The sequence below is a fragment of the Dermacentor variabilis genome, chromosome 2, assembly GCF_050947875.1.
Source record: "Dermacentor variabilis isolate Ectoservices chromosome 2, ASM5094787v1, whole genome shotgun sequence".
NCBI classification, from domain to species: Eukaryota; Metazoa; Arthropoda; class Arachnida; order Ixodida; family Ixodidae; genus Dermacentor; species Dermacentor variabilis.
In genome coordinates this window covers 148212594-148225215 of record NC_134569.1, presented here as the reverse complement: position 1 = coordinate 148225215, position 12622 = coordinate 148212594, and the positions used below count along the sequence as shown (strand labels likewise).

The 12622-nt window shown below is 47.9% G+C and overlaps 1 protein-coding gene across 4 annotated transcripts in view; it reads left to right on the top strand.

Annotated features, from left to right (window-relative positions):
* The window catches only part of Ziz (dedicator of cytokinesis protein Ziz), a 196935-nt gene that overhangs the window by 75151 nt on the left and 109162 nt on the right, over nucleotides 1-12622 (top strand). For all 4 annotated transcript variants that reach the window (XM_075682221.1, XM_075682222.1, XM_075682219.1 and 1 more), the window contains exons 3-4: nucleotides 11150-11322; nucleotides 12531-12603. In XM_075682221.1, coding sequence (XP_075538336.1) covers nucleotides 11150-11322; nucleotides 12531-12603 — 246 coding nt within the window. The remainder of the gene's footprint in view (nucleotides 1-11149; nucleotides 11323-12530; nucleotides 12604-12622) is intronic.

The following is a 12622-nucleotide window of genomic DNA, read 5'->3' as shown; positions in this document are numbered from 1 at the left end:
TTCGACTATGATACCCATTTGAAACGCAGCTACTGAGGTTTACCGATTGAAGACGGCATTATTCAATGTTTTTTTTTTCCTCTTTATATTTTTTTCGCCGTGGTTGGCGTTGCGCTGCTAAGAACCCCGAGGGCGCGGGATGAAATCCAGGCCACGGCGGCCGCACATCGCGATGGGTGCGAAATGAAAAAAAAAAAAAAGAAAAACGCCCGCCTATATCGTGCATTGGGTGCACGTTAAAGGACCCCAGATGGTCAAAATTAATGCGTAGTCTCTCCCTCCCCCCTTCCGCACCAACTATTCCTCACTACGGCGTGCCTCATAGTCATGCATATCGTGGTTCTGGCACGTGAAACGCCGAAAATTCTCTTAACGTTTCTTTTAAAGATGTTCTTATGACTTTTTTTTTGTTGGAGGCTTTGCATTCTCGAAGGGAAAAGCCTTCACAAATCTTATAACCTAATCTGTAGCCCAATCTGTGCATTCAAATCGCAGAGCCATGCATTCTGAATTTAAAACTACACACTCTAAGAGGCACTGCAGACATTGAACTGTGGGTTTTGATGGAAGCATCGCATGCTTGAAAGAAGGGGAAAGAATACATTAAAGAACCTCTATCTAACCTAGCCTAACGTGTACTTTTGAAGTAGAGGTATTCTTAATATTGTAGTATACACTTTGATGGGCACTGTTGTTTCATTAATGTGCCCATCTCTCGCGCGGCGCTGTTTATTTACGCATACATATAAATCTTGCGTGTAAACAGGACGTGCGTCGCCATCACGTCCGCTTCATCGCGCGCTTAAGGGAGCGATTATCGCCACGGCGCCTGTGTAGCCCCGATTAGCGAAACTGTGTCGTCTAGCGCCGTAATCGTTAAGCGCAGTTTCCCGTCTGAAGCTCGTCGATTAAGCGGACGACTTAGCCAAATAGGTTTCCCATTCAGCCGTTAAGCAGAATGCAAGAAGCGTCTCGTGCAGCGTTTTAAATATTTGGGGCACCGTGCATTTTAGAGACGGAGAGAATTGCGCGCCACTTCCGATCAGCGAGATTAGATTCGAGAATCAAAAATGCATTAGGCGTATCGATTTCTTTTTCTTTCCGGAACGCTGTAAAGCCTGGTTTTAAAGTTGGCGGCTGTGCTTGCGTCGTGTGGTACTGTGTAGCGATTAACGAAAATAATAATAAATAAAAAAAAAGATTAGAAGAGTCCGTTCGTTGACCTAAGCGCCTCGCTCACGTACGCGTCTCTTAGTGTACGGCCGCGTCTCACGTACGAAGCCGTAGCCAATAGCGTGTAATTGACCCACATTTTCCTTTCCTTTTTTTTTCTTTCTGTATAACGTGGCTTAATAGCTGGATCGATACACGCTCCTTTTCGAGAAAACAGGCTTCTTCTGCTTCACAGACTTTTATCTGCTTCGCCGAGTCGGACGAACGTTATGCGTGTATGTGTGCATGTATACAGTGTGAGATACTCGAGCTCTGCCTACGATGCTCACGCTGCGCGGGTCATTTTTTTCTTTTTCTTCTTTAGATAACCGAGAATGAATGGGCAGTGGGGCTGTCTTATCCTGCACCCCTTTGTCTTCGATGAGCAGAACGTGCTCGCAAACTTTTTTTTTTCTCTAGCACGAACTCGTGTAACAGTGTACTACGTGATAGCATTGTTTTTTTCGAGCGCTCCTCCGTCAGTTCTCTCGATCCCTTCGAAAGCCGTCCGCACGTCCAAAAGGGAGTCGGCCGGCTACTTCTCTCGAGCGTTTTTAGGTGCTGCATCTTTGAGAAGTGCAAAGAACGAAGTCTGGTACCGTCGTTCTTGCCGAGTTCAACGACACCCTTGAGTTCGGTGTTCGAACGAGTCTACGGTTCTTTGTTTTCTTCCTTGCGCTTTCCGTTTGTTTACTTATTTCGTAACACTATATGCTGCGCTCTTGTCCTGCAGCGATTGTGTAGCCAGCCAGAACGCACGCGGGAGAGCTGTTATTGCGCGCTATATATCCAGTAGCGTATATAGGAGAAGCGGTGGCAGTCTACGGCCGGAGCGAGGAACCAGTTTCGTGGGAGTTCGCATGTATAAACGACACACGTACGTACTGTACACGTCTGCGTTTTTTTAAATCTATTTTTCTTTTCGCTTTATTTCTGGTTCTTTCTTTGTTAACAACCTACTAGCATCGAAGCTGGTCTGATTCATTGGTTTATTCCAGACAGATTGTTATGGCCGATGGGAAAGGGTCATTGTTATCCCTGCGTGCTGTTGGCCGGTCTCCCGCTGACGTTTTATTCATTTTTTTTTTTGCTACTTTCGTCCCATATGCATCGTGCGTCGCCCCTTCTTTAGGATGCCGGCCGCGTCGTGAGAGCTCTGGTCGTTTTTAATTGACGTCGCATACCGTACGGTTCCACTACGCTGTCGCAAACTGCGCGCGCCCGCGTGCTATAGAGAAACTGGGTTTACTGCGTTCCCAATTTGCGTCTGCACGAAAGTAGTGCCTTTTATTACGCATTGTCACGTGCTAGCAAGATGCTAGCAGACGTGCGGACGAAGACCATTGAACAGACGTTGAACAGACGATGAACAGACGTGTGGACGAAGACCAAGAAGTGTGGACGAAGCTGTCGAAAATATTTGCGGGGTGGCGGCTCGATTACGGGAGTGCCGTCTGACGAGCAGGCTCCGACAAGGGTAGTTAAGCTCAGTTTTGTATTACGACGTAATGCAAAACTGAGCTGAACTAGGAGCCTGCTCGTCGGACGCACTCCCTACTCGGAGCCGCCACCCCGCTTAAGCGCTGTCCTCGAACCTGCATGAATGTACACGTGCTTTACCGGAGGGGTACAGATGGGAGCAGCAGTGCTGGTGGAAGTATCTTGTGACGCTGCGTTCAGCCCATCTGAGTCCTCTGTCACTGACACTGTTACGGATATTGTCACTGACGCGTCACTATTCCGCCAGATAACTAGAATAGAGGTGTTCAGTGCAATTACTATAAAACAACGTGTCAAAATGTGTCCATCGGTGCCGTTATTTCATATCTGGCGTCTCGGCAGGCCATCGCGGTAATTAAAGGAAAACTGGGCTGGTGCTGTAGCTATTGTGGGGAATGCCACGAAGCGGGGGCTTCGGATCTTTATCGGAGAGCCGCGCAGGAAAGCGTGCAGGCGCGCGCCCGGCGGATAGCATTTCGTCTTGTCACAGCGGTTGAGTCGCTACTAACCTTCGAGTGATTGAAGATTAGCTTTTAGTATACGCTTACGTATAATCTATACTGTTTATAGAAGTAGACGCTGCAGTGTGGCGCGGTATGCATTGGCCACCACCGTGTCGTACTATCCTTTGACGCTCGGCAGGCGCAGTCCGCGCCTATAGCATCCACATCTAGACGCAGTTTCATACGAAGCGGCGGAGAGAGAGAGAGAGACAGAGAGAGATGCCCTGCTTGCAGTTCGACTCGCAGTCAGCGTAAGTGCGAGGTGCGAAAACAGTAGCGGTATTTAATATTGTATATTGTTTAATGGTGTATCGAGCAGGTATGGAACTCGGGTCGGGTTTACGAGTACACAGAGTCGGCCGTGGTAGACAGCGAATATCAAAGTAGAGATGGGGATAGATAGCCCAAGCCTACATACGCCTACCGCACGCAAAGACTAGGAGTATAGTAATCAAGCAATATTGTCACGTGGTAGTGACGGTGAAGACAGAAGCAGTACGGTGGAATACAAAACTAGCTTTTATTGGGCGAACCTTTGCCCACAAAACAGGCTACACTTATAGCACAACGATAGCGGCGAACACGGTCGGCGATCGTCGGAAATCTGATCAGCGGGTCAAGCGCGTCGGCTTTTTATAGAGCAGTCGTCGAATGTTCCAGACTAATCGTTCGGACCCGCGTGCCTTCCACAATGTTCTACACCATTCGCGTTACGCGATGGAATCAGATAACACAAGGTTCGGCGACAACAGACAGCCGGGTAGAAGCATCGATAACTTTCCAGAAACGTCGGATACATGCAGGCGCGTCCCTCGCTGTGCGATTACATTTGTTAAGCGGCGAAACGTGGTCGCCCGATAAAGATAAGTACACGTGTCATTATAATGGCGACCGCACACTGCAAGCGCCAACTACTGAAGTTGGTGTAGGGTTAACGTTCCGGGCTCCGCACGAGCACCGTGCTCAAATCTGAAAAAGCTTTGTATAATATAGGTCGGGGGATTGTCTTCATTTATGATATATCGCCCTGACCCAGCCGGTGGTATCGCATCGACTTTGGTAATAAACATTTCCTGTGCACTCAGCGTACGCTCTCCCTGTTACATGTATATATAGAGTATATTAAATATGCACACAGTTCCGCACGTAACTAACGAGTAGGGAACTCCATTTCCTGTACGCTCTTGCTTTCAGGGTCGCACATATCTTCATCGGAGTGTGGTACGCGTGTATGCCACCGGCCCTTTCATTAAACGAGGGCGCCGAGATCGCCAGTCTATAAAGCTCCTGGATCTCCCCACGGGATTTACGCCTGCCGGAACAAGCGCACCGTGTGCTGCCCTCATCTCGCGCATCGCAAACACAAGTGACACGGGGGCGTGTGACGGCCACTCGACTTGCCCGATCGACGCAAACTTTCCCTCTTCGCGATCGCGAGGCAGCGGCGCGGCACGCGCATCGAAAACAGATCAAGATCCGATTTAGTGCCACAGTTTCGGCGCGCTTGCGAGTCGCTCGAGGAAAACGGCGCGATTTCGCGCAACGGCAGGAAAAAAAAAAATACAAAGAGAAGACCAGTTGTGGCCTGTCGTGGCTTCTCACATGCGTCTGCTTGCGCTACGGCAGATAAAAAAAAAATGTCAAAGAAACAAAATTACGCCGATCGGAGAGGTTCGGGAGCACGCGCAGCACAACCCCGGGGCGTCGTCCTCGACGCCCGTCAGCCCGAGCGGGTCACCGATCCTGGAATGGGTCAATCGATGCCTGTGGGGTCCCGCGTGGCCGACATTCGGACACGCCGTGACTGCGCGCGCGCTCATAGGCGAGAGGGCGTGACGCCTGGCCAAATTGCCCCGGCGCTGCCATCCGAGACGTCCCCAAAACCCAAAGAAAACAAGGGGGTGGGGCGATAAAAAAAAAAGTTATGCCTGGTAGCCGCCGGGTCAGTTCTCGACGATAGAGTTATTCATTGTTGCAGGGCGCAGCGCTGGGAATCGGAAAGGGTTGGTCGGGAGATTGTCTCCCTGCCCGTGGCCTCGCGAGCGTAATGGTAGTGGATGGAGTGAGCCTATATATACGTATAGCGACACGAAGAGAGAAAGAGGAAAGAATAAATAAAAAAAAAAGACAGGAGCTATTATTCTGACTTTTACCTTGCTATCAATACACTGCCTAAGCGCAGTGTAATGACAGCAAGGAAGTAGGAATGAAGCAACGAAGTCCATTATACTTTCTCTGGCGTCTTTGTTGGTTTTTAGTGTTCTGTCGAAATGCGAGCACATCGGTACGTTTGCGCAAATTATAGGCTGTCGATGGCGGATCGCCCTTCTCCGCGTGGATGTGTCCGGGGTCATTCGAGGTCATTACCAGAACTCTAAAGCGCGAGTAAGAGTGCGACATTCCCTGTCGCATCGTGCATATGTAGCTATATACGCCAAGCATTCCTACAAGGAAGGCACACGCTTTTTTTGGCACCCCTGATTGAGCCTTTCACTGACTCGCATTTGCAGCTTTATTTGCCGTAGATTACTGGGATGCTCAGACTGCCGCATTATTCCGTCTTTCCGCACCAAGCGCTGAAACGGTTGGGCTTTGATACAGACCTACGTACGGTGCTTCGAAGGATTTCTGCGTTAGTACGAAGTCGGTAGACCGTGGTTGCTCATTAGAAGTACTTGCGCTTTGACCAGGTAAGGTGTGTGACTTTAAAAAAAAAAAAACATGAAAAAAAAATGAGCTGAGGGGACTCTGCTGGTTAGCATCAAAGAAAAGGAGCAGTTGTGGGCTTACTTGAGTAGTTAGGGAAAATAATTAATTCTCGCTTGCAGAAGAAAATTGATACGCGTACAAATATTCGCTGTTACGTGAGTGTTTCGGAATCGAAGTAAGGGTTTATCTTCTCGTGCGGTATCTCGGTGCACGCCACAGCCTGCGACATCTCACTTGATGAAAACTTGAAGGATAACTGCCGCTTAGTTTTCGAAGTTGTAGAAACTCAGCCAAACGCTTCTCGCACGTATAAGAATCGCATTTATCGGGTGTGACGGTTTGGAACGACGTCATAACGCATGGCAAACTTTACTGGCGTGTTGCAGCAGTAAAACCGGGAATGACGTTGGTGCCTGCTCATTGAAAAAAAAAAGTAAATAAAAGAAATAAGCGAGAGTGTTGCACGCGCTTCCTCAAGCTCCGATCGCCTGTGGCAGTTTGCAGCTATCGCAGGAACGCAGCAGACCAGTTTATCGTGACGTCATGACAGATCCAGCTTCTTGGTACTGAAACCGGTTCGGAGAAACACGTACGATAGTAAATACTTAGCAGGGGGGAAGGAAATTCAGAGCTTATCCACGATTTCTTTGGTAATGTTCATTTCCGAGACATTTCCATCACGGTGCGTAATACACCCTATATATAGAGAGAATCGGCGCTGGCCGCGAAGCGCTGCGACAGTTTGAATGTGAAAATAAGACCGGCTGACACCGTCGGGTAGAAAGTCCACGGCGATGGTGCAACTACACTCGCGGCGATGGTGCAACTACATTCACTGTGAGAATGAAGAGAAAGCTACGGGGGCGGAGCTCCTGCACATGTGTTAGCAGCTGGGGTTCTCTAACGTGCACCTGAATCTAAGTACACTGGTGTTTTCGTGGCCGGGATTCGATCACGCGACCTCGTGCTCAGCAGCCGAACACCATAGCCACTGAGCAATTACGGCGGGTTAGCTTTCCCTTCATCGCCACAGAAAGTTGCCTGCGATGTAAGAGTTGAGGAGGACGTCAGAATGAAAAACTGGAGGTTTATTTACATTATTTACAGTGAGACGACCAAGGAATTAACAGTCATATAGTCATTACGGGCCGGCAGCAACTCGGACGCTGCGGCCTGTGGCAAGAAGCTCGAAAGAGATGAATCAAGGAATGCCCTAGGAATGCTCTCTTGCTGCTCCCGGTCTCTGGCTTTTAAGCCCTTCGGTGTCTCGAAGACACGTCACGTTCGGCCAATCAGCGCGCCCGCTCAGGTGACGCCATTTTCGGCCAATCGGCGAGCCCACTCAGGTGTCGTCATTTTCGGCCAATGGTAGGCGCCCGTGCGATTGTCACACCAGGCGGAGAGGGTCGCTCCTTGGTCCCCAATTGTCCGAGTGCTTACTTCTCTCTGCGGTCTTGCCGTCCCGGTCTGCAACTACTGTCACCAAGGCGGAGAGGGTCGCTCCTAGGGCCCCAATTGTCCGAGGGCTTTCTCCCGGCGGTATTGCCTTGCTAACTTGCAAGCGCCGTCACAAATTGGCGGAAGGGGGCGACGCTGCCAGGGTTTCACGGTGCATTACAGCCGTCTTGCTTCGGGACCCACTTTACCTGGAACAGTGCCAGGCTCTCGCTACACTTTCGGGAAGAGTCAATCAGTGAATAGCTCCAGATGCGGCATGCGAGGTGGGGGACGCCAACTCGTTTGCACGTGCCGCGCCTCGGGAATGTGGTACACGTGCTTCTGCGCTCCTTAATTAGCTGTGGCGCGATTCGATGTGGCCTGGTGAACTCGAAGTAAGCTCAGGAAACGGTCCCGTATCTAACAGCGAGTATAGAGTCCCCGCATACGCTACCGTGTGACATATTGAACGATAACAGACGCGCGCCTGTGTCGACGTTACAGTTCGCCTAGCCGTGCTTTTGGGCCATGCACGTTGCGAGGAGTCCATATGCGCTCTGGCGTTCTGGCGCGTCGGTGCCCAGTCAGGTCAAAGACTGGACGTCAAGATGAGCGGTGAATCTGCTGACGCGAAATCGCAGCATGTGCTACTGAAAACTGCTTCCTCCGCCCGCTAGTCTGTGTGTTGCGGCGCTGCAGTTGGCACGCAAAGTTTCAGCGCTGGTTGCTCGTATGGTTTCGGTTTTCGCCTCGCGCGTTTGCTATCGCGATCTTATCGCCATCTTATCACCATCGCATTCGTGGCGCTCCGCGGCGCGCGGCCGCGTGCGTTTGTTGGCGCCGGACGACGTGCCCGCATTATATGTGTTTCCGAATTATTGAGTGCCTAATTAGGGAACGGCAGGAAAGGATAACAGGGGCAGTACTATGTAAGGAATATTCCCCCCCCCCCCCATTCTACTCACGTGTTGTCATCCGTCATAGCGGATGCGCGGCTTCGTGCGAGCCACTGACGCAGGGAAAAAAAGAGAGTGGCAAAGTAAAAGAATCGTTACATATTACATGTTAAGGAAGGTTTGCTGGCTTCACTTCTTTACCTTAGTGGCACGTGGTACAGCTGGCAGGAAATGCTATGGTGGGACATGCAGCCTATGCAGACAATACCTGCAAATACTTAAGTATGTAGAAAGTCAATAGACATTCTACAGAGTATCCAAACATTTTTGTCTGTTTTGTGTGTTTTGGCCTGTCCACAGTGGGCTACATTGTAAAGAATCTCTTTTGGTTGTAATATGTCCCTCGGGCAATAATAGCCTCTGCAGCTCTTCATCCAGAGCGCTTAGTGTTCCTTTTACAAGAGCATTGAGAGGTCAGAAGTCCCAACCATAGATAAGGTTTTATACGTTTAAAGGCTAAGCACGAGAGATAACTGACACTCGGATCATTCAGTCACTGTGGGGATGATTGGAAGTGCAGACATTGAATTGAAATTGGTTGACTCAAGGCGCAATGTTGCTGACTCAACTGCCTGGTTTTCTTTCCTGCTGATCTTTCATTCTTTTTGCATTATTTTGTCATTAGCGTTGATCTGCGGTGATATGTTATGTTCTTACTGCTGTCATATGATTTGCCATTGTTTTGCTTTAGTCTTTGTGTTCTGTTATCTTGTTCTTTCTTTCCTCTTTCCTATCATACTTATCTTCCATTTTTTTTAACCTGTCCTTTGTAAAGAGAGTAGGCAGGCATTGTGCCCTTTCCAGTGGTAGTTGGCAGTCTGCATGTTATTTCCCTCTCTGTCCATTGTGTGTTTTCAAACTGAATAATAATAATAATAATAATAATAATAATAATAATAATAATAATTGCTCTCGATTTCCTTGTACATTAGTGGTTTTTCCTTGGTAGTTTGACCTGAATGTTTTTTTACTTGTACATGTGAGTTCACTCAACAATCCCCAAGTGATGCAGCCGGACTACCATCCATAAATTGTCGTGCGAGCGGTCAAGCAGCATTTCGGAGAAACCAACGCGCAGTGTAATATTTGAGTGCGCTTTACTGTGTGTTTTAGATCTTCAGTGACGAATTTTGTTCAAGTATAATAAAACTTTTTCGCAATGTGTTGCGATGGTTTTATTGCTGGAAACTGAATTTGAAAGTGAAATCAAGCCAAACCAAGCATTGCATTCTATGCAGTCATCGGCCAAGCTGATTGCTCTCCCAGTGCTTCTTCCCACGGTGTGCTTCCCATAATTTGCATACCAGTTGAAACAGTATACAGAAACCAACATAGACACTGGTGCTATACAGGGTGTTTCACGTAACTTGAACCAAAGATTTAAAAAAAGTGGTTAGCCTTAGGTGAATGAAACCAAAGGCATATGGTTTGCTGTCGTGTGGCGCTCCTTAGAGTATCTTTTATATGCCGCTTAATTAGTTAATTAACTAAGACGAATTATGCAATATTTTAATATTCACTTTAAGGCCAAGTGCGTTTCATTGCATTGTATAGGGGGTTGAGAAACCACCAGTCCCATTTTTTGGGGGGCAAGGTAAAGGCTGCGCGGCGATATTTTTCGGCGTCTAAAGTAAACCCGCGAAATATGAAATGAAACCACTTGACTGTGCTCGTGCGCTGTCGTATTGCAGCGCCATCAACCGTGCCTCGAGCCTATCGCTTATCAGGGACGACAGCGCTTCCTTTCTGCGTGCCACCGCCAAGGATGCTGACGCGCTGTGAAGCCGATGCCTAGAGCCACGGCCGCTCACTTCACCACGGTCTGCTCGCACGGTTGTTTCGTACGAAGCGCGGTTGAGAGCGCCGCAATACGATAGTGCACAAGCGCAGTCACATGGTCTTATTTCATATTTCGCTGGCTTTCTTTAAACGCCGAAAAAAGATCACCACACAGCACATACGTTGCCACAAAAAATTGGATCGGTCATTCAGGAACCCCCTCTATGACGAAATGACACACACTTGGCCTGAAAGTGAATATTAAGAAAAACTTTAATAGTTCATCTTAGTTAATTAATAAAAGATACTCTAAGGAGCGCCACATGATGGCAAGTCATATGATTTTGGTTTCATTCAGCTGCGGCTAACCGCTTTTCTTAAATCCTTGGTTCAAGTTACGTGAAACGCCCTGTATATTACTCAAGGTAACATTTCAGGAGACTATAAGGTCACAACAGTCTGGCAGCGTTATCATCTGCAAGGAGGGAAACGAGACATCCTATCGCATGTGGGCACACTGTCATCACTACAGTACAGGCTAAGTGCTCCAGAAAAAGCGCATTAGAATTTTCAGCCCATGCTGTTGCTTTAATTCATTATACTCTGTAGGTCGTCCATGGCAACTTTCATCTTATTCGCCGTTGAGACTTGCATTATGTTTTGTCTCATTTATGAGACTTTGTAGGAGGCTCACACCTGGCACCGTGGAAGTTTTGCTCATTGCCTGATTAATTTAATGATGCACAGTTAAACTGGAGCGAACACTGGAAAGGCTACTTGCTGCTTCGTCTTTGCATATTAAATTGTTTTCATACAGTGCCAGCCAATAAAAAAATATGAACATTTTACTATTAGCAGGCAAATTGCACCCCATCAAACTGTGTTGCTATGTTCTATCAAATGCACTTTCATAGGACATTGCCAGCAACTTCAGTGGTTGAGCTTGGAGGAAGAGAGCACATAAATACTTTTTTTTTTGTTCAAGTATGTGTGCCAAGCAGCTCACTTTTACTGATGGCACTGCTCATTTCTCATTTTTATCCTTTCTTACAGCAAGCCGTCATTCCCCGTGCCATCCGTACCACAGTGCCAACAATCCCTGCCAATGTGCGATTCCACTGCCTGCCCTTGTTTGTGCGCCAGTGCATCAAAACCTACACGGCTGACTGGCACAAAGTCTTGTACAAGTCAAGCGTCTATTCGGGAACGTACAAAGAGCTGCTCAGGTTGGTTGCCAGTTCGCTTAAATTCTTTTTCACTTGATCGAAATGGTGTGTTGTGCAAGTTGGTAGGTCAACATTGTCAAAATCACATAGCACTAAGGGAACAAAGGATAATAAAGTTGGACGACGCAGGGGGCTGTGTAGCACCCGTGTTGTCAGAGCCTTTGTTCACCATGGGCTGTTTGAGTTTACTTTGGGCTGTTTGATTTAGATTACCCTTTTCACCGCTGTTGGGTTTAGCTTGGGTTGTACTGGTCGACTGCTTTAGAGGTAATCCCTGCTTTAGAGGTAATCGGCAGCATGTGCAAAGAGTGGCCGTGGTGAGGTGGCGGTGGCACCATGTTAGCTGTCTTCCCACGAGTTTAGTATTGGAGGTTGCATAATCTCGAGTTTCAATGACCCATTATAGGGAGAGGCAGACGAAGCATTCGCTCCCCGCTGCCGGCACTTTTCTTGATAGCATCATCCAGGTGCGGGCGATCCTATCAGCCGCGGGGGTGGAGTGCATGCGAAAACATGGCTGGCTTCGCTTAATTCGTACCGCCAGTGTGAAGATATCGCCGACGTACGTGGCATGAAACCGTATGATTTGTCGCTGACTCCCAAATTCATCAAAATGTATTGTTTTCTCATTAAAATTTGCTGTTTTTGATTGCCTGATAATTCGGAAAGTTCTGCGGCCCCTTTCTGCATAAGAAAAATCAATCGGCAATTGTACTTATTTGCATGAAAGGTCAAATTTCAATGCAACGAAATTCTGATATAACAAAGCAAATTGCCGATTTTACCGACTTCGTTATATCGAGGTTTAACTGTGTATGTAGGCAATTAAATGCCACCCCTGCCACAACATCCTGCACTAATCCTGCTCCTTGTTCATCATTCTTGCTCATTGGTGCATCAAACTACCAAAAGGGGTGGGGATTTTGGGACATTGAAAGAAAGTACAGGAATCCCTTTTAAGCGGGGTTTGAATGATGCTGAACCTATTTTTGTCATTAGCGTCATTTAATTATTAGTCATGGAGCTAGTGGGAGGAATGGACATTTATTGCCTGCGTTTGTCTGACTTTATGAGAAGATGCATTGTGTTATGGAGAGTCATAATTCCCTTGACAACACATTAGCTAACTCAGCGGTGTCACATTTGCACAGTGCACTTCACTGCTGTAGTGTTTCAGTTGGTTTCATCTTCCTTTTCATCTGTTCCAGTCGAATACCACGGCCAACGGACCTGCAGGACCAGGTGTATGAGGTTGACACAGAGACCGAGGTCAAGGACTCGGTATGTCAGTTCTAAGCTA